This window comes from Eublepharis macularius, chromosome 6 (genome assembly GCF_028583425.1).
Source record: "Eublepharis macularius isolate TG4126 chromosome 6, MPM_Emac_v1.0, whole genome shotgun sequence".
NCBI lineage: Eukaryota > Metazoa > Chordata > Lepidosauria > Squamata > Eublepharidae > Eublepharis > Eublepharis macularius.
Window position 1 is genome coordinate 21,690,588 of NC_072795.1, and position 21,988 is coordinate 21,712,575.

The 21,988-nt window shown below is 44.2% G+C and overlaps 1 protein-coding gene across 3 annotated transcripts in view; it reads right to left on the reverse strand.

The window, feature by feature from the left end:
- FNDC3B (fibronectin type III domain containing 3B) overlaps positions 1-21,988 on the reverse strand; it is a 360,494-nt gene that overhangs the window by 262,127 nt on the left and 76,379 nt on the right. For all 3 annotated transcript variants that reach the window (XM_054983393.1, XM_054983396.1, XM_054983395.1), the window contains exon 2: positions 9,927-10,065. In XM_054983393.1, coding sequence (XP_054839368.1) covers positions 9,927-10,037 — 111 coding nt within the window. In that variant the 5' untranslated portion in view covers positions 10,038-10,065. The remainder of the gene's footprint in view (positions 1-9,926; positions 10,066-21,988) is intronic.

Genomic DNA, 21,988 nt, shown 5'->3' on the forward strand with positions numbered 1-21,988 from the left:
AGATATTAGAATACTAAATGGAATAATAATTAAGCCTATTTAGTATATATTTTTCCAAATAAACAACACAGCTATTAAAAGCAATCAGTTTCTAGAATCAACTCAAGATTTCGGATAGATACAGGGGGAAGCTAGCCCCAAAGATTTCCTCAATCAAGACTGGTTCCCCCCAGCAAAAAGCCACACTATATTTTTACAAATCTAAATCTGGATTATCACGGATTTGTGATCTAATGGATAATCAATCACCTCTAGATAAAGATATACTTGAGCGTAAATTGGGTAATAGGATTCACTGGTTTCAATATTCACAGATTAACAGTCTCTTAATGAATCTTTTGATAGTTCAATCTTTAGAGAGAGACCTTACAGATTTTGAAAGACTGCTTAAAGAGGAGCATACTCAATATAAGGGGCTTATTGCAAAAATTTATAAAATTTTGCTGGAAACAATGGTACTGTTTTTTTTTAATAAAAAAATTTTATTGGTGAGTACATGAAATTATTAATTATACAAATTCCCCATCTTATCAAAATTATATCAACCCCCCCTTTCCCCCCCTCCTTATTGACTTCCAACAGCTTTCCAACCCCTAACCCATCTTATTACTTAAATTACTCTTAACTATAATTTCCTAAATCTTATACATATTATATCACTTATTCTAAGCATATTCAAATTATTCTATATCTCCAATTTTCTAATATATCAATCTACATTTCACTGTTTAAACTGTCTTATTTTTAATACAATCTTAATACTATTTTTAATACAATCCCCTTATTACTAATATTAGCTTAGATTAATTAATAACTAAATTTCCCCATTAGTGGTAAAGTTATTTCTCTCTCCCCTTAATAAAATCACATATTAATAATTCTCAAACTGCCACAGTTCTCCTTTCACATCCCATTTTTTTTCTAAGTATTGTTTCAACTTCTCCCAATCTGCGATGTATTCTCCTGGGTCAAGTTCTTTCAGTTTTCTTGTCATTTTGTCCATTTCTGCCATGTACAACAATTTGTAAATCCAATCTTCTACAGTTGGTATTTCTTGTACTTTCCATTTCTGCGCATACAAAAGTCTTGCTGCTGTAATCATGTAAAATAGCAATGTCCTATACTGCTTTGGACCATCTTCCATTCCCAAATTCAGTAGCAGCAATTCTGGGTTCTTATTTATTTGAATTTGCAACACTTCATTGATTATTTTAATTATATCTCCCCAGTATTGCTTAGCTACCTCACAAGTCCACCACATATGATACAATGATCCTTCACGCTTTTTACATTTCCAGCATTTATCTGACATATTTGTATTTCCAAGCACAATCTTCTTAGGCGTTAAATACCACCTGTACATCATTTTATATACATTCTCTTTAATATTGGTACAAGTTGAAATCTTCATAGTGTTTTTCCACAAGTGTTCCCATGATTCCATTGTTATTTCTTTATGAAAGTTTATTGCCCATTTCACCATCTGGACTTTGACTGTCTCGTCTTCCGTATACCATTTTAAAAGTATTTTGTATATTTTCGAAATGTCTTTTTTACCTTCTTGTAAAATCACTTCTTCTAACTCCGAGTTTTTCAATCTTATTCCTCCCTTTAAACAGTCCGAGTTGTAAAGATCCCTGATTTGCCCATATTGAAACCATCCATAGTGAGGAGATAACTCTTCTTGTGTCTTTATTTTTAATATTCTATGTTCCATCGACATTATCTCTTTATAAGTTAAACATTGTTGTTCATTATAGACAGCTCTCGGATCTATTACTTCGTATGGTACCACCCATGAGGGAATGCCACTTTCCATGTAATTCTTATATTTCTTCCAGATTGTGAAAAGGCTTCTTCTAATATAGTGATGCAAAAACATACAGTCCGCTTTAACTTTATCATACCACAAGTAGGCATGCCATCCAAACAATTTTTTGTGTCCCTCCAAGGCCAGCAGTTTACAGTCTTTTAGTGTTATCCAGTCTTTTAGCCATGTCAGACAAATTGCTTCATAATATAGTCTTATATTTGGCAGTTGCAGTCCCCCTCTTTCTTTCGAATCTTGTAATACTTTCATTTTAACTCAGGGTTTCCTGCCTGCCCAAACAAAGTCTGAAATTTTTCTCTGCCATTTGTCAAATTGTTTGAAGTGAAACAACGGTACTGTTTCAAAGGAAATCGCAAATGGACAGTGCAGAGTGTTGGCACTCTGTGTGGTCATCTTATATGTGTAGTACTAATATTATTAATATAAAATACCAATATTTTAAGCTGATCACTAGATGGTATTTCACACCAAAAAAAACTTAGTCTCGTTAACAAAAAGAACAGCAGTCCTTTCTGCTGGAAAAAGTTGCGGGGATATCAGATCCTATCTGCATTGTTGGTGGTTTTGCAGACATATTTCTGCATTTGGAAAAAGGCAGTTGCCCAAATTAAAATAATGTCTGGTTACGAGTTAGCCTTTACTCCAGAAGCTGTACTATTGCACTTATGGACAGATCCTCCATCTTTGAAGACAAAATGGGACCTGATGGCAATCATGTTAGCATATACAAAATTGGCAATTGCAATAAAATGGAAGGAGAACAATCCCCCCTTATTAGACCTGTGGCATTTGAAAGTTTGGGAACTGTGGTTCTTGAAAGCTTATGCTAGTCTTAAAGGTGCTACTGGACTTGTCGAAGGCTTTCACGGCCGGAGAACAATGGTTGTTGTGGGTTTTCCAGGCTGTATTGCCGTGGTCTTGGAGACCACGGCAATACAGCCCAGAAAACCCACAACAACCATCGTGCTACTGGACTCTTTTACTATTTTGCTACTACAGACTAACACGGCTAACTCCTCTGGATCTACGACATAGTAGAGTCGTAGTATAAATTGGTTTATCTTGAGTGGGTATATTGGAAAGATGCTACTGTGTTCAGGATAAGCTGCTGGGTTTGTTTTAATCTATCTACTTGTCCCTTCCCCCTCTTTCGTTGTATATAGCTATTCTATTGTTACTGTGTTGTTTTGTTATATAATTTTAATAAAATTAAAAAAACAACACATGCAAAATTCAAACCCATTTCTACTTGTTATTTTTGTAATAAAAAAAATTAGAATAGAATAAAAAACTCATCATTTCATTATTGCTCCATCTTATCCTTTCCTTTGCTTAACAATAGCAATTATTAACAATAACAATGCTTATTACTTAATGTAACTGATTATCTTAACCTTTAAGCGTATTAAGATAAAGTACTCTTGAAAATTCTGACCTATTTCTACTCCTTATCTTAAAAATGAAAAAAAAACCCTTATTTCCCCTCCATTTCAGCATCCGTAATGCCTACCAATACTTTTAGAAACAACTTTTGTCACTCTGTGTGTGCGTATATATGTGTTTTGAAGGTTAATTTGTATGCATTGTTGGCAATGCAGTTTACATTGCTTTCATTTCCCATCACCAAAGCCACCAAGGTACACTGCACTGCATGAATTTCTTAACAACCAATCTGCATATTAAAAAGTGTTGCATCTTCAGAATTTCGAGACAGAAATGCAAAACAGAACAATCAAACTACTGTGTCTTATGATGGAGTTTTATTCCTCCTACTTTGCCTAAAAGGTGTCCATTTCACAGAGAAAGATTATCCGTTTTCAAACTCTTCACCAGCGATTCTTCTAACAGAGAAGAGACAGGGTGAATTCATCAGTGTACACATGCATGTTCACCAGCGCTCAGTGTCAGCAACACAAAGCAAGCTTTTGCCTTTGTGAGAAAATAAGCCAACAAAGATCAAACAAAAGATTTTTTGCATCACTCCAGTCTCTTTCAGTAATAGACACCAACTGCCCATCTTTGTGCGACATCAAACAATGCACAGGCAAGAACTTAATCATAACGCAGCCGCAGCATTCCCGAGATGTACAGCGGCTGCTCTTGCTCTTGTTCGCAAGGCCAATCAAGTCAGCATCTTGCTCTTTAAAAAGTCCTGAATGTACACAAGCTAGAGTGCCTTTCTCTTTGGAATAAAAGCACTAACTCCACACTAAGTAAAGTACAGGCAGGGTGAGGCAGTTAGAGTGAGTTTGTGGGAAACACAAATACTTGCTCAGCTACCAAGGAGTCTGGGCAAATCACAGGCTTAACAGATGTACCGCCAATGAAAAAAATGTGAAAAAGTTGCAGTCTCGCTTGGGCAATCTATCCCCTTTCCCTCCCTGCCCGCTACAGCACGAAGCCAGCTAATTAGTGACCAGTTTGCAATCCTGTTCAGGTGTAATAGCAAACTATGATTTTCCATGGAAGCGGAACTAAATTAGCTCACTGTGTGCAAGGGAAGGAGTATTTGTGTAAATCTCCACCAAGGCTTATTCACACCACACTAAGCCATGATTTGGAGTCATATCTCAAAGCCACTTTCCTCCTAACCAACCTCCCAGGTTCCTCAAGCTTCCACTAAAGACTGGCTACACAGAAACATAACCCAATTGTAAGAAAGAGGAGAGGAGATAGAGGGGAGGAGATCTGGCTCTTACCTATTCTTCCCCTTTTAATGTTGTCCCACAGCTATGCAATGACATCATTTCAGGTGATGTCACTTCTGGTGACACCACCATGCAGGTGCAGAAATGCTCCTGCATTTTTCAGCACGCTGATTTGGGCCTCAGACGGGTCCACTCAGCCTGTTTGGGGACTAAATCAGCCTGTTAAAAAGTGCAGGAGTGTTCTTGGGGAAGCGCGTCCGGGAGGCCCATTCCCATGCCTTCCTCCCCTGCCGGCCAGGTAAGTGGAGATGAGGGGTGGAGGGTGAAAGCGGGGAATGCCCTGCCCCCACCGGGGGAATGGGATCCCTAGCATACTCCAATGGCATGAGATGCAGTAATCTTGCTGGAGCAAAGCAGGCCTGCATGGGGACTGTCTGGAAATCTTGCATATGACATTTTGAAAGTCATCCAGTTGATAAGAAGAATGACCTCTTTGTGGCTACCAGTCCTCTCATCCCTTATATCTCTGTATAAGCACCAAGGCCTTCCCAAACCCCCTTCCCACAGCAGCCCACACTCTCAAAGAGCTGCTCCAGAAGGTCAGAGGACCTTTCCAGAGTAGCATTCAGCACTACAGTAGTTCCCAATCAGTGAGCCAGAGACCTCGGGGGGACCATGGAATTACTGCAAGAGGTCTGTAAGTCCAAGCGGCTTGGGCAGTTTTCCACCATACTGCTGCTGTACCATCCTTCCTGGGCTTGTCTTGGCAGCCATCTCCCCCTGACCCCTGCAACTCTGAGCTGGGCTGGGTCGTCTTCACTCACCAACTGGCTTGCTGCAGCCCAGCCATGCCCCCCCCCCGCCCCGCCCCGCCCAGGCTGCCTTTTCCAAATCCTCATGCAAAAAAAGCAGCATTGGGCAGATTCGGCCAGAGACACCCAAGCACGCAGCAGTCCAGCCAGAGCTGCTTGCCTATTCATGAAGAGAACTGCTCCAAATGGGAGGTTTGGGGGTGTATTGCCTCCCCTTGTCCACCTCCGCCCATGTCTGGCAACAACTGACAATGCCTGCACCTTGTGTGGGCTGCAACCCTTTGAGGTGCCGCTGTTCAGCTTGCGGCCTCCTTGTGGGTCTCTGCATCCCCTCCCACATCTCTGCCAGCCCAGCAAAAGCTCAGAGCTCTATCAGGCAACCACCAGAGGCCAGGAGCTTCACTGGGATGTGGCATCTCCCTCTTGACCACCACATAACAGCCCTGTAAAGTGGGGGAGAAGGGGGTCACTCCTAGACAGGGGGATCATCCCAACTTTGCAAACAGCAGCCTCCCCGCTCATTATTACCAGTTTCTAAAATACCAATTTGATAAAGGCAGATCAGGAAACACCACATTATCAGCTGTGGGAAAGACTTGTCGCTCAACAGATGGGCCCAGAGATCCGGCAGCATATTCTGGAGATTGTATTGCACTTTAACCATTATTTGTGTTAGGTTCCCAAAGTGTCTTTGGAAGTCAACTTACACCTGAAAAACAGGGTTAAAATCAAAATAAATAAGCATCCACCAATTGTTCTGTCAAGGGATGAAAGCTCTTTGGGCTTATTTTGAACGGGGATAATCTGCACTTGTTGCACTGAAATCTAAATGGATCTAACTGGAACAAGCCAGATGTGGAAACAGATCTAATCTAAAACTGAAGCTTTCATTGCTTCAGCCAGACCTCCAATCTGTGAAAGCTGCAAAACAGGACCAGCCATCTCATTAAATGACTCCTTGTAACAGCTAAGCAAACATACTTTGTGTAGACTAGGGATGTGCGTTTCGGCATTCAGAATGCCGAAAGAATGCCGAAACAAAAGTGTTTCGGCTTCTTTCGGGGAATGCCGAAACGTTTCGGGGAATGCCGAAACGTTTCGGGTAGCCGAAAGAAAAAAGCCGAAACGTTTCGGGATTCTTTCGGCTTTCTTTCGGCTTTTCAATGGGAAAATGCCTCCGTCTTCCCGGACGTCTGGGGGAGGCATTTTCCCACCGAATAAGCCCAAAATTGGTGGGGACCTTCCTCTAACCCTTCTCTAACAACCACCCAAGTTTCAGACAGATTGGACTTTGGGGGGCCATGTTATGGCCCCCCAAAGCAGGTCCCCCCATCCTCCCATAAGAAAGCGAAGGAGCAGCATATTGTTAGCATGCTGCTACTCATCTTCTTCATTATTTCCTATGGGGAAAAAATGAAGAAGCAGGCTTCCTTTGCCAGGGGTGGCATTTTGCATGCAAAATGCCCCCTCACCCTCAGGGGCCCTTCTCCCACCCCTCCTCCCACCCCCCACCAAGGCTCAGCCTGCTCCCACTTGGGGGGGGCATTTCATGGCCTCCCCAAGTAGGTGCTCTAATCTCTACCACTGACAGCTGGGGGAGGCTTGTGTTGCCAGGGGTGGCATTTTGCATGCAAAATGCCCCCAAGCCCTCAGGGGCCCTTCTCCCACCCTTCCCCCCACCCCCCACCCAGGCTCAGACTGCTCCCACTTGGGGGGGGCATTTCATGGCCTCCCCAAGTAGGTGCTCTTTTCTCTACCACTGACAGCTGGGGAAGGCTTGTCTTGCCAGGGGTGGCATTTTGCATGCAAAATGCCCCCCAGCCCTCTGGGGCCCTTCTCCCACCCTTCCTCCCACCCCCCACCAAGGCTCAGACTGCTCCCACTTGGGGGGGGCATTTCATGGCCTCCCCAAGTAGGTCCTCTCAGCCCCTAAAGTCCACCCCTTACAGCCCCACACAAACCCAATTCCCCCCCCAGCTGCCACACACAGACCCAAATCCCCACATTAGCCCCTCACAGACCCAAATCCACCCCCACCTGCCCCACACCCATAACCCCAGGAACAGGCTGGCAAAGGCCAGCCCTCTCCCTTTGTTCCCTATGCTGGGAACTTCTAAACTCTCTTTCCCTGGGCAATTCTGCACAGCCCAGGGGTGCCACAATGGTGGGCACACTTCTGAGTGCCAGCTGGTCCCTGTGAAAGAGCACCTGAACCACAGACACCCTCCCTCAAATTCCCCCACCACCTACAGAGATGGCTGGCCGGCCAGCCCCATTGTTCCCTATGATGGGAACCAACTGCACAACAAAGAATAAAACAAGAACAACACAAAATAAAGTTTTAAATTTTTTTTTCTCCCTTCCAAAGTACAAGTAGGCAAAGCATTATGACACATTACACCAGCAGTCCCCCACACAGAAAAATAACACAACTCACTTAACATCAGAGAATCACAAAAACACAATTCCTGGCAAAAACACTTTAGTGCTGCCATGCCCTGGCAAGACAAGCCTCCCCCAGCTGTCAGTGGTAGAGATGAGAGCAGAGCACCTACTTGGGGAGGCCATGAAATGCCCCCCCAAGTGGGAGCAGGCTGAGCCTTGGTGGGGGGCGGGAGGAGGGGTGGGAGAAGGGCCCCAGAGGGTTGGGGGGCATTTTGCATGCAAAATGCCACCCCTGGCAACACAAGCCTCCCCCAGCTGTCAGTGGTAGAGATTAGAGCACCTACTTGGGGAGGCCATGAAATGGCCCCCCCAAGTGGGAGCAGGCTGAGCCTTGGTGGGGGGTGGGAGGAGGGGTGGGAGAAGGGCCCCTGAGGGTGAGGGGGCATTTTGCATGCAAAATGCCACCCCTGGCAAAGGAAGCCTGCCTCTTCATTTTTTCCCCATAGGAAATAATGAAGAAAGATGAGCAGCAGCATGCTAACAATATGCTGCTCCTTCGCTTTCTTATGGGAGGATGGGGGGACCTGCTTTGGGGGGCCATAACATGGCCCCCCAAAGTCCAATCTGTCTGAAACTTGGGTGGTTGTTAGAGAAGGCTTAGAGGAAGGTCCCCACCAATTTTGGGCTTATTCGGTGGGAAAATGCCTCCTCCAGGCGTCCTGGAAGACGGAGGCATTTTCCCATAGAAAAAAGCCGAAAGAATGCCGAAATAATGCCGAAAGAATCCCGAAAGCTGAAAGCCGAAAGAGATTCTTGTTTCGGCTTTCGGCTTTAACGATAGAGAATCTTCTTTCGGCTTTCTACTTTCGGCTATAGCCGAAAATTTTTGGCTTGCACACCCCTAGTGTAGACCAAATACATGTGTCTTGCATATTTTTTTTCAAATGTATGTAAATACTGTTGTGATCAATACAATACATATTCATTACTGAATTCATAATTACTTTTTGTCATTATGTATCTTCCTCAATCAATGGTACAACACAATAATAATAATAATAATAATAACAACAACTTTAATTACTTTAATAATAATAATATTTGATTTATATACTGCCCTTCAGGACAACTTAATGCCACACTCAGAGCTGTTTACAAAGTGTGTTATGATTATCCTCATGACAACTACCTTGTGAGCCAGATGGAGCTAAGAGTACTCTGAGAGAACTGTGATGGACTCAAGGTCACCCAGCTGGCTTGAAGTGGAGAAGAAGGGAATCAAATTCGGTTCTCCAGATCCTGCCACTCTTAACTACTACACCAAACTGGCCCTACTACTATTATGTGGGGTCCCATGAAATCTTTTGATGTTCAAAAGGGAAAACTCGAAAAAATTGGGAACTACTGCAATACTGCATGAGGGCATACGACAGGATGGAACAAACTTCGTCAGCATGTATGCGGAAGACCTTCCAACTTAGACAAAGTGCTTTTTGAAGTACAGCCATACAAGTGTGTAAGCACATATCTATACAGTTTCAGAGTACCATACTAAATAGTTCATTCAAAAACAGAAAAAGGCCTACAAGAAAGGAAGCATCCATCTACAAAACAGGAAAGATCTTACAGCCTTATTTTCCCAACTCAGCCCCAAAAGAACGCACCATGTCCACATACACATACCAAAACTGACACAAGAGTTGCAACAAAGCCACTCCACCCCAAAGGTGACTATGTAATTTCAGGAAATATTTTATTTAAAAAAACAGCCCAAGTGGTTCTAACAAACAAGCCAAATCACAACTCTAAAAATGTCACCATCACTAGCCAATCTGGTCTAGATTTCATATTCATTATATGAAGAGACATTTCTATATTTTAACCAATATATTCATAAATCTGCACTAGGATTGGCAGCCCCCCTTAACTGAAAAGTGGGGGACAGGTGGGAGTCAATATGCAGACAGGGACCCCGATCCAGCTTTCTTGCACATGCGCCCCAGAGACCTCAGTTACATCATTTACAGTTAAAAACCGGAAGCTATGGGATCTCAGTGATTTTGCCTCTCTGGGACCTTGTAGCTTCCAATTTTCAACTGGAAGTGTGTTATTGAGGCCTCTGGGGAGCTGGCATTCCTAGTCTCCATAGAAAAGCAGCAGGTAAGAGTTTCCTGATCCCCCTTTTCAAGCCACCCAGGTTCAAAATAATCGACTGGCTCTCCATTCTCGGCCTTCAGAATCTCTACCCACCTGCTGTGTTCCATCTCCATTGACTAAGTGAGGCATCATGGCTACCTCCCCATTCAGCAATGATGGCAACTCCAGTGGGATTTGGTCGGTCATCATCATTGTGACGTACATTCATGGAGAATTTTCCTCGGCAGGCCTCCTAAAAGAAACAAAAAACGAGACACAGTTTGATATAAAACTGAAGTTTCAAGCATAACATACCACTGATGCAAGCTGAAGGAACCATTAAGTTTAGACTAGTTGTTCCTAAGCTATGGACCAGAGAACATTAGGGTGATTTTTTTTCTCCCTCTCCCACAATATAGGGTAAATCAGGAGTCCTCAATTATTTTAGACCTATGGACACCTTTGGAATTCTGACAAAGGGTGATGGGCACAACCACAAAATGGCTGCTGCAGGAGGCAGAGCCAGCCATGAAATGGCTGTCTCAGGTGGCAGAACCACATCCACACACACACACACACACAAAGCCCAAGTATAGAGACAAAGAGGGGTAATTAAAAAACGACCGGAAAGGAGGGGTGAGAAAGTTACCAATAGCTCCCCTTCCCAACCTTGTGATCATGTGGTAAAGTCATATCCCCCCTTCTCTACTGCAGAGCCAACAGTTACAATTCAGAGACATTCTCTTCTATTGTACAGGTTAAGGAATTGGTAATTTATGGACTTATCCTAAGTTCTAGAACAAAGCTTAGCAACTGTTGTACAAGATGTTTTAACCGTTCTTTATAGTAATTTTAAGCCTTTCCTCACTCTAGCAATCTTTTATCAGTGGATCCAGAAATATTACGTACAGTACCTTACAGCTGTTACTGAGTCAAACTAGCCTGCCATATCTATTCTTTTTCCAGGAATATTTCACTTAATCTCTAAAATGAAGTCTTCAAAACGTAGCACAAGCTGCTTAAGACTCGGATGAGGCCAAACCTATTGTGAGACATTTGCAGTGCAATCTAATGCAGAGTTACTGAAGTCTCAGCCCATTAATTTTAATGGGCTGAGAATGAAGCAACACCGCATAGGATTGCACTGTAAATCACCCACCCACCTCTTTTCTAAAGGCAGTTAACAGGTCTATAAAGATTTAAGCAGAACTTTCCATTTCCTGTTAAAGTACTAATTAAAATTACTTCCCAAGATGTGTTCTTGCATTAGATGCTGATGTCTCAGAGATATAAATTTATTTATCTTCACATTTAAAGGGGGGGGGTAAATGTTATGTAACATGTATGATAGCCAAAGGATAGCCAAAGGACATGTATGATAGCCAAAGCCCAAACAAAAGGATTATGAAGCTTTATTTAGAACAGCTATTGAGGGAAATGGGTTTTTCTGGGCACGTGCTTACAAACGTACTATGAGCCCTTTGTTGATTAATATACCTATTTGCTTCTCTCAGCCCTGATCTGAATAGCCCAGACTAGCCTGACCTTGTCAGATTTGGGAAGCTAAGTAGAGGTGGCCCTGGTTAGTACTTGGATGGGAGGCCACCAAGGAAGTCCAGGGGAGCAAAGGCAAACCACCTCTTGCCTTGAAAACCCAATAGGGTCGCCATAAGTCAGCTGCAACTTGATGGCAAAAAAAATCCTGCCAAGAAGTGCTGTGGGGTGTAAAGCTTGGGAGGGTGTAATATTCAAACTGGTTAGGAAAACTGAGGAGATGAAAATTAATAAATGTGTTAACTGCTAAAATGAAAAAGCCCTAAATTACTCTGCCTGCAAAACACTCTATCCCATGTAGAAACTATCCCCCCATGACAGGTAGGTAGATGTTGTGTTTACTGTGTTGTGATAAAGGATTTCCAGAACCCATACAGAAAAAAATACTAGCTTATTGATGCAGTCTTAGAAAAATAAATTCAGCTGCAGCTAGGCACATCTTCAAGTGTGTATTGGTGAGTTTGAGGCAGGGCTTTTTTTCAGCTGGAACGTGGTGGAACGGAGTTCCGGAACCTCTTGAAATGGTCACATGGCTGGTGGCCCCGCCCCCCTGATCTCCAGACAGAGGGGAGTTTTGATTGCCCTCCGCACCGCTCAGCGGCGCGGAGGGCAATCTAAACTCCCCTCTGTCTGGAGATGAGGGGGTGGGGCCACCAGCCATGTGACCATTTTCACCGAGGGCAACCCACTGAGTTCCACCACCTCTTTTCACAGAAAAAAAGCCCTGGTCTGAGGTATCCATCTCTGAGTGAGGGACTCCCCCCTCTTCCCATCATGAAGATGGACCCTCAACAGAGGCATTTTTAAGAGTTGCAATATGGCAAGAACATTTAAATTTAGCATGCCAGACCAGATTAGCATAAAATATATGTATACCTACTCTGGGTGAAGTACCAAGCAATCTGCTAACAACATTACCAGTCTAAGGGCAACTTTACATACGTCAACAGGAACACAGGAGGGAAAGCAGAATCTCTAGTGTCAAATAGCACCGTCCACTGAACCAAGTATAAACTACTCTGCAAGTATGAATTGCAATGTAAAGAGAGAAAGCTTGATTTCTCTTTCAACCTGTAACATCAGTCCATGAGTTAGACTGGAATGCAATACTTGGCATTTACATAACACTTCCAGGGTTCAAAATGCTTTGCATCACGCCTGCATTGCAGATGGCTCAGAAAGAACGACTTGACCTAAGGCACCGAATAAATTGGTGGCAGAGACCAGATTTGAGCTGGAGTCCTCCCAGACTCCAGTTCATTGTCTTAACCATTAAGCTATCTATTCCAGCTCCTCAGTGGGCTGCAGTAGTGTTGGGGAGACCCAGGTTTAAAAACTCCCCAGGGGCCATGAAGCGTACGGGGTGACATTGGGCAAGTCACTTCTTCTCAGCCTAATCTACTTCACAGGGTTACCATGCGGAAAAAAATGTAAGAACACCAGCACCATAGGCATTAAGTACCTTAAGCAACAGGGAGGAAAGGAAATGTAATAAAATAAAAATTCCAATAATCAGGCCTGCCTTTCCCACCCAACATAAATCTAGGAAATCAGGAAAACTGCCTAATATTTCCAGTCTAAGATGCAGACTTGGGATATTCTTCCAACCTTTCAAAAATTAGAACCCTCCCCACTCCCCCCATCCAATCATTTCACCATTGGATCCTTGCTGAAATCAACCTGCGTGTCAAATTGATAATGGAATAGCCTACGGCACTGTAGTGGAATGATGTGCCATTTTTTTTCTTTACTCAAATTAACTCAAGATGTCATCGAGTAACATATAAATTAGCTGCATATGGCAACAGTCACAAACCAAACAGAGCAAACCAATGCAGTATTTATCTAAAAAGTTTCCATGTATGGACACTTAACGTGAATCAATATGCTCAGTCACCATTTAGGACAGATGAGTTCAGAGCACCGCAACGCATCATTAAAAATGGATTTCCTAGAAGGCTTCGAAGGCATATATTTTAACTCTAAGGCCTGCCAGGAAATTGTTGCTTTTCCAATCATTCACCCTCCTATTTTCTCCTGGCAAAAGCCTTGTAATTCACAATGAATTTCAAGTCAACTGCAATCCAGCACACCCTTAGTTTGGAGTGATTCTAATTGAACTCTGCTGGGATTCCTTCTAATTACAGGTGAAGAAGACAGAGCAAAGGGCGAACAGATCAAAGGCAAGAACTCTGATTAACAAATACCTCTGACAAAGCTACAAGACAAAGCTCGCACTGCAAAACACAACTCATGGGCGACTTTTGGCAATGCCCACTAAAGGTGCTACAGAACCTTTTGCGGCTGCCCTGAGAATACAAAGTGGGGGCTGTGGAATTTGGCAGGCCAGAGTACACAGGCAAATGCATACTTAATCAAATTAATTATCCTATGACAAGGATGCCTAGGATTGCCAGGTCCCCCTACTCTGCCCCCCCAGGCGGGAGGTTGGAGGCACGGCACTTACCTTTTTGATGCTCCCTTTGATGCACATATGTGTGATGATGTCAGTTTTGGGAAGTGATGTCATTGTGCAAGCCATGTGCCGCCCTGGGAGCGCTCCACAGGGGGGCCAAATCAGGCCCGATTCAGCCCGAATACAGCTGCTGCAGAGCATAGGAATGCTGCTGCGCTCTGCAGCGGCCCAATTCGGGCCAAATAGGGGCGCTGTGGCATGCAGGAGCACTCCCGCATGCTGTAGAGGCCCAATTCAGGCTGGCCAGGTAAGCGGGGGCACAGGGTGGAGGTTGCAAGCAGGAGATTCCCCCGCCCCCAGGGGGGACTGGCAACCCTAGGGGTTCCCAATATGGTGCCTGTGAGCACCATAATGCTTGCTAACACCATTCTGGTGCCATCCTAGTGTTTTTAGAAAAAACTAGAAAAAACTAAAATTGTCTAAAAAAGATTAGACAATGGCAACAATGCTAGCTGAATGGACCCTCCTAGTCCCAGCAGCATCTATCTGGCTGGAAATATTGAAATAAAGGAATAATTATCTAAAACTCTGGTCTAATACACCAGGGCTCCTCTTATGATACATGAATTGTTAAGGCCTGGATTCTATCTTCACCACGGGCTTGCTTAAGGAGATTAGATTTGTCTTAGCCAAATCATGGGCCTTTTTGGCAGTGGCTTGACTGCTTTGGAATGGCCTGAGGAAACAAGGAAGGAAACAACCAGGGTGGCTTTCTGGAAATGCTGCCTAGCAGTTTTATCCAGGAAGGCATCTAAAAGACTTTTTTTTCTTTCCTTTTAAGGCAGCTATGAGTCATACGTCATAAACTGATCCCGCTTTTATCCTGCTATTCCTCCAGGGAGCTTTGGACAACGTACATCGTTTCAGTTTCCCTCTCTTACTGTCACAACAGCCTGACAATCAGGCTAACAGTGTAACTAGGTTTGAGGACACCCTGAAAGTTTCATGGCTAAGCAGAGCTTTGAATTCAAGTCTCCAGGGCGCCAGTCCATTGCTAACTTGGAAACTCCAGCTGGTACAGAGTGCCACAGCTCCATTATTCCACCTAGTTCCTGACAGACAGTATATTATATTCTACAGCCACTTCACTGTTTATCCATTAGTTCCCAGGTTCAATTTAAGTTACCTACAAAACCCTTCATGGCTCAGGGCCCACACATTGGCAGAGCTCTTCTCCCAATACAGTCTTCAAGAGCAGCTTAATTCATCTGAGCAATACCTTCTGAAGTTACCACCCTGCAAAGTGTAAGATCAACAGCTGCCCCCCCACCCTCAGCATCCTCATCATTAGGTGTCCAGACACTGTTTTCTCTCACCCTAAGCATCCTCGTCATCCTCGTCATGGCCCCCACTTACTGGAATAGCCAGCTTAATGAGGTCAAGAAAGGTCCCATTGAGAAGAATATGGGAAATGGAATTGTCCAGGAGTGCGTTTGTATAAAAGGGAATAGGGTTGTAGATTTAACATTTAGGAAAAAAATTGGGTGATTTGCATTACATTGTTTCTTGTATATTTCAAACTCTGGGGCATAGTTTTCTAATTCAGCTTCACTGCACTATTTATTGTATATATTACTGTTTTATTGCATTGTTCGTCGTATTTATTATACTGTCATTTTTGCATTGTTCTCTACATTTTGTAATTTAGTTTTAATTACTGTATGCGTTTGAGAGCACGGGTGGGTGCAGCAAGCTCAGTGGTGACCTCTTGCATATCCTTGCTAGAGAAAACGCACACTCTGAGAATGCTGAACCAGTCTGTTTTTATTTAGCATTTTTTCCCATACGCTTGTCCAGGTCCTGGGTCCATCAGGGAAGAGTCCCCCTGACTCTTCCCCTAGAGCCTAGCAGTGTTGACCCCAACCTAGCTCTGGGCCACAATTTTAAGAGCCCTCCTCAACAGCTAAGGCCTCCTTCTTGGGCAGAGCCCCTTTGTCCAACGCAGATCTTTGTGCAACTCCAACAAGATCTTATATCCTGCTATGGTGGCCATCAAGGCCAGCCAGACTCACTCAGTGTGGCTAGTTCCTGTCCATGCCTGCCCTACAGGTACTTTTGGGAGCTGAACCCTAGTCTTTGTTGGTAGCTGCCTGCCCTCCCATATGTTAGGGTTGGGGGCAGCCAGCCCCATCACTTTGTCCAGCTCAGTTTCCTACTCTTTCCAGAGCCACGCCCAACCATGGTGGTATACAGTCTGTTTCGTAACCTGAATGTCATAATTGTCCAATGTACAATCTTAAGATTTGCCAGCAGACATTTAGAACAAGACATGAACAATAACTTCATCTAGAATCTAAAAGGTTCCTTCTGCTGACAAGTATTTCAGAACATCTACTAAATGCTTTTCTTTTACTCCAAGACCCCTGAAATGGTATCAGCTGGACAAAATAGGATCAAGACATGAATGGGAAGAGAAACCATGAACAAAGGTGGGGGGAAAGCCACACAAAACTAAAGAGCAAATTGCTGTAGAGAAGATTACTACAGACCAGGGGACATCTAATCTCTATGAACCCAAGATGTTCCTCCACAGTAAATATTTATCTCAATTTGTGGTCACAAGATACTATGGTTACACAAGGACACATGCTGATCTTTGGCTCGATACATAAACAAATAATAAGTCCACATATGTGGTGCATCTGAATACCAGGGTTAAAGTTTTGGAGGCAAAACTATGGTTTGAAATCACTCTGTGTGACATAGGTTTTCTTCACTGTGGTTAAGCATTATAGCTGCACTAAGCAAACTATGGTTAAAGCAGCCTCTTAAAGCTCTGCTAGTGAAGAGGCAAGAAGACCTTGCTGGTTGCTTTCGAAGGTGACATAAACCCTGTTTTTCATTGCACATTTGGAATCAGCTAAGATTAAGGCATCAAACCATGTTTAGGGTTAACCATGGTTATATCTGCCTCAAACTACTCACCAACAAGCTGCATTTATACTCTCCCTAAAGTACTTGTTTATTGTTTTGAAATGAAGAGGAATAAATCAGGACCCTTTGAACATTACCCATTTGTTTCACTTGAACAATCCATGTACAGCTAGGGTAACATTATTTCCCACAGAATTTGTATACACCACTCATAATCCAGTTACACAGTGGGATCCACAACTGGTCATAGAGGTATTAATCCACCCACATGGAGGCAATTTAAAGAGAAGAGGTTCCCATACATAGCAAAATAACATTTAAAGGGTGTTTCAGGTTATAAAGCTTTACGAAAACAGAGTTTTCAGAAGTCAACAGTGTCTAGTTTCAATGTTCCCGCATCCATTCAGAGCTGAAGTGCCCTAACTTTATCTTTGGATATTATTTCAAAGAAGGAAAAAACCCTCTTGCATTCAACCCCAAACCAGAATACCCCCAAATTCTATCTAACAATTTATTTTCAGACTTAGTCTTCCCCCTCTATGTCAAGTAACACTGACTATAAATAAAAAGTTCAGCTGAGATTTCTATCCCAAGACAGCTCCTGCCTTTAAATAGAAGCCTCTTGATTAACATTTCAGTATCCAGACAACACTTGAAATACACTACTTCCTGACACACCCAGGGATGCTAGAAATAGATCCTGATAAGTACAGACTGTGACACAAGCGCCACAATCACAAGGGAAAAAGTGACAGAATAAGACCACTTGATTCCATTAAGTGCTATAATCCAATTTTGTTCATCAAAGAAGAGATCCCAGAATGAAGGCACTGAGCTGTTGTAGAATTTGGCAGCTCCACAGAGGCCTTCACCAGCAGGGATACTAACTTTAGGTTCTAAACAGTTGTGCTACTACGTGAAGCAGAGGGCCCAAGCTAGGGTAGGAACACACATGAAAAGGGTGTTGACTGCATACACCTGCAGCCTTACAGACTCCAATGCAGCAATGTACATAACGGTGTGCCGAAGCCATAAGCAGCAGCGTATTGCCTAGGCGAGTACTCGTGCATTGCCAACACAGTCTAAGCATTCACATTAAGTACAAGAGCTGCTACTCCTGACCGCCTTGTATTTTGGCAACCGAGCCAAATTTCTGGCATTGACACAAAAACTTCTGGGGACTTGCCCAGATGTGGGGTGGGGGGTGGGACTGAGCCTACTTCAGTGTTACAGTAACATAGGATGCCTCCATGTGGGAACGGGGAAGTTGCTGCTGCTGTGGAGATGCATGTTCCACCCCCACGCCACTCACTGCTGTCTCTGTCTTGACCCTTTTCCCTTTGTTATATCGACACAGAAGCACCAAACAATGAGAATCTTGCAGCCATTACCACCACCCAACAGGCCAGGAATTCCTCCTTCCCTCATATTAAAACGGCTGAAAGGGGCAAGGGCAAGGCAGAGGTTGGTTCCACCATTTTGAAGGCAGATCTTAGCTCCGCCTCCTTCCTAGATTGGCCGCTGGCAAGTAACCGCCCAGAGAGTCTCCTCCGGTCACCCTGTTGTTTCCTCTTTGAGTAAAGAGATTGTTTTAAAGATACAATGGGAGCAACGTATAAAATGAGCACAACATGTGAAGGCAAATGGCTTCGCTGCAGTTCGCTGGAAAGGTATGCAGAAGGCCAGACAGAGTGCCTGTGATGAAGAGGAACGATTACAGATTTTCAGGATGTTACCAGAACTGCTCTTTATTATAATGGGGAATTAGCTGTAGCAGTCTGTAACTATTAATATTAATATTAAGCGAGGATCATAACCTATGTTTACGGAGGTCCCGATCCCAGACACTCTAGTGAAAAAGAGGCAGACAAGGAGTAAGGTCCAAACACGTGTATTGAGTGTAGCGTAAGCCTAGCTTGCACAATCATACAAAGAACATACAAGATCTAAGAAATACAGAGTAGGAAATACAGAGACGTTCGCATTAGCTGGTTCCCAACGATGATAGGGGGAATACTCACTTATCCTGAAGCGAAGCAGAGACACAACAGCGAGGTGGCCCAATGCCAGCACTGGAACCACAGACGGACAGCAAGGAAGTCTGGATAGGAATGGCCTAAGCACCGAGTGGTCTGGGAGACCAGCTTAAATACCCCAAAACGTACCCTGGGGCTGGTGCTGTACTTGGTGGTTCTCACAGATTAAAACAAAGGGTCTAATGGGCTACTGAATGGCTTGGATGGGCCACTTTGGTAATCAGATTGTGATAAGTGACACCTCAGGAAGAGGGGACAAAAGAGGGAGGGGGAAATCCAAGTGGGCTGAAAGGATGTTCCAGCGGACAGGGCTTGTCCTGATGTCATCAGCTTCTGGAATGCGGAGGTTTCTTTGAGATGCATTCTCTAAGTGCTTGGGATGGTCGGCACTTAGTTCCTTCTCCGGGGCGGCTCCTAAGATATGCAGAGCGGGGCGAGGGGCTCTCGCTGCGGACGTGGTGTGCCCGCTTCGCCGAAATGGCTTCTCAAAGCAGTCTTCTTCCCAGGGTCTTCTGGCTGCCTGAGAACATGGATGCCGGCTGGGCATAGCTGGGGCTGGATAGCAGGCTGCCCGGTAGCGAGGGCAAGCTCGGGGACCGGCCCGTGGGAGGCTCCAGGCGGGAACTGACCAGGGAGCGCCTAGCCAGGCTCGCTGGAGGTTTCCCCGGCAGGCGCCCGGCTGCTAGCAGCGGCTTGGGCCCATATGAGGCAGGCTTCCATGGAGGCAGGGGGAACAACACTTTAAAACACAGTCCAAGGCAGGGAACAGGCACGGTCCGTGGCAGATGGCAATGCAGGCACGGGGCACACTTGTAAGAAAGTCCAAACACACACTGGGAAATCCAGATACAGGTCAGGGCAGGGCTTGCCCAGGAAGAGAGTCCTTTGTGCAGTTAACCAAACATGGAGTCAGTAAACTACACAGTCTATTGCAGCAGCAAGATAATTGACACGCAGGCAGGAAACTGACACGTGTATCAGAACACACACGTGCCAAGCAGTCTTTGTGCAGCAGTGAAACAGTAATGCAGGAAACTCTAACACAGTTCATAGCAGGCTTCAAAGCAGGGGAGGGGGCCTACTTGGCAACAAGGAATTGGGGGCAACAGAAGGTGGGGGCAGAGAAGAATGAGAGGAGGCAAAAGAAAATCTCAGGAGTCAAGGTGGATAAGCAAGAAATTTAGTTACCTTTCCTCTTCCTTTATGGGTAAGTCATCAAGGACTATCAGCCATGATGATAAAACGGAACATCCATCATCAGAGGTAGTGTGAGCTTCTGAGCCCAATTACTGGGAAGGGGCGGAGGCATGCCTTGGTCTTCAAAATCTGTTTACAGGCCTTTCAAGAGCATCTGATTGGCCACTGAAATAGAATGCTCAGCTAGAGGGACCACTGGACTAATCCAGCAGGGCTGCTACATAAGATCATAAGAGAAGCCATGTTGGATCAGGCCAATGGCCCATCCAATCCAACACGCTATGTCACACAGTGGCCAAAAACCAAGTGTCCTCAGGAGGTCTGCCAGTGGGGAAGGGACACTACAAGCCCTCCCACTGATTGCTTCCCCAAACACCAAGAATATAGAGCATCACTGCCCTAGACAGAGTTCCAGCTATACCTTGTGGCTAATAGCCACTGATGGACCTCTGTTTAGCCAATCCCCTCTTGAAGCTGTCTATGCTTGAAGCTGCCACCACCTCCTGAGGCAGTGGATTCCATGTGTTGATCACTCTTTGGGTGAAGAAGTACTTCCTTTTATCCGTTCTAACCCGACTGCTCAGCAATTTCATTGAGTGTCCACAAGTTCTTGTATTGTGAGAATGGGAGAAAAATACTTCTTTCTCTGCCTTCCCTATCCCATGCATAATATTGTAAACCTCTATCATGTCACCCCTCAGTCGTCGTTTCTCCAAGCTAAAGAGCCCCAAGCGCTTTAACCTTTCTTCATAGGGGAAGTGTTCCATCCCTTTAATCATTCTAGTTGCCCTTTTCTGCACTTTTTCCAGTGCTATAATATCTTTTTTGAGGTGTGGTGACCAGAATTGTACACAGTATTCCAAATGCGGCCGTACCATTGATTTATACAGGGGTATTATGATACTAGCTGATTTGTTTTCAGTTCCTTTCCTAATAATCCCCAGCATAGCGTTGGCTTTTTTTATTGCCGTCGCACACTGTATCGACATTTACAGTGAGTTATCCACCACGACTCCAAGATCTCTCTCATGGTCAGTCTCTGCCAGTTTGGACTCCATCATTGTGTATTTATATCTGGGACAACATCTGTTGGTTCCCCCTTGTCCACATGTTTGTTCACTCCCTCAAAGAACTCTAACAGATTCATGAGACAAGATATTCCCTTACAGAACCCATGCTGAGTCTTCCTCAATAGCTTTTGTTCATCAATGTGCCTACTAATTCTTTCTTTAATAACGGTTTCCACCAACTTACTCGGTATTGATGTTAAACTGACTGGCCTGTAATTTTCCGGATCTCCTCTGGAACCCTTTTTAAAGATGAGGGTGACATTAGCTACCTTCCAGTCCTCAAGAATGGAGGCAGATGTTAATGAAAGGTTACATATCTTTGTCAGGAGATCCACAAGCTCACATTTGAGTTCTTTCAGAGGGTACTTTTATGTTCTCTGCTCCCTGGCTGTTCACTGCCCGTCCCACCATTCTCAAATGTCCAAATTCCTCCCTTTCCAGTAGACTTCTGCAGTGTTGTCACCTCTGTTCATTCCTCCTAAAACTCCAAGCAGCCATTGGGACAAACACATGCACACACATCCTTTTTCATTAGCAAAACATGTAATGGGCATGAACACATGTTCATCCTATGCTTATCCAATGGCAAAAAAGGAGCGTGCATTCAAGATGCTTGGTGTTGTAAGAAGGTAGAAAAATCCCACACTATCACAAGTTTACTGGTTCAGTAATTGTCACTGATATTTTTAAGGAAAGGAGTTTGTGCCCTTGGCATGCCCATCTAACGCACAGGCCTTCTTGGCAGTAGTGGCAGAGGTCTTGCATTAACTGCCGGGCACGTACCAAAAACCGGAAATTCACTCCAGTTCAAATCACTGTACTGATTGTGGTGAGTGGGATCAGGAAATAACTGCAACAGACAACTTAAGTAGCAACAAAGGCATGCTCTTCTTCTACCCTCAACTGAATAAATCAAATCTGCCCATAATTTTACAAGGTTGCCAATGGATTTGCAAATTCCTGAACCTA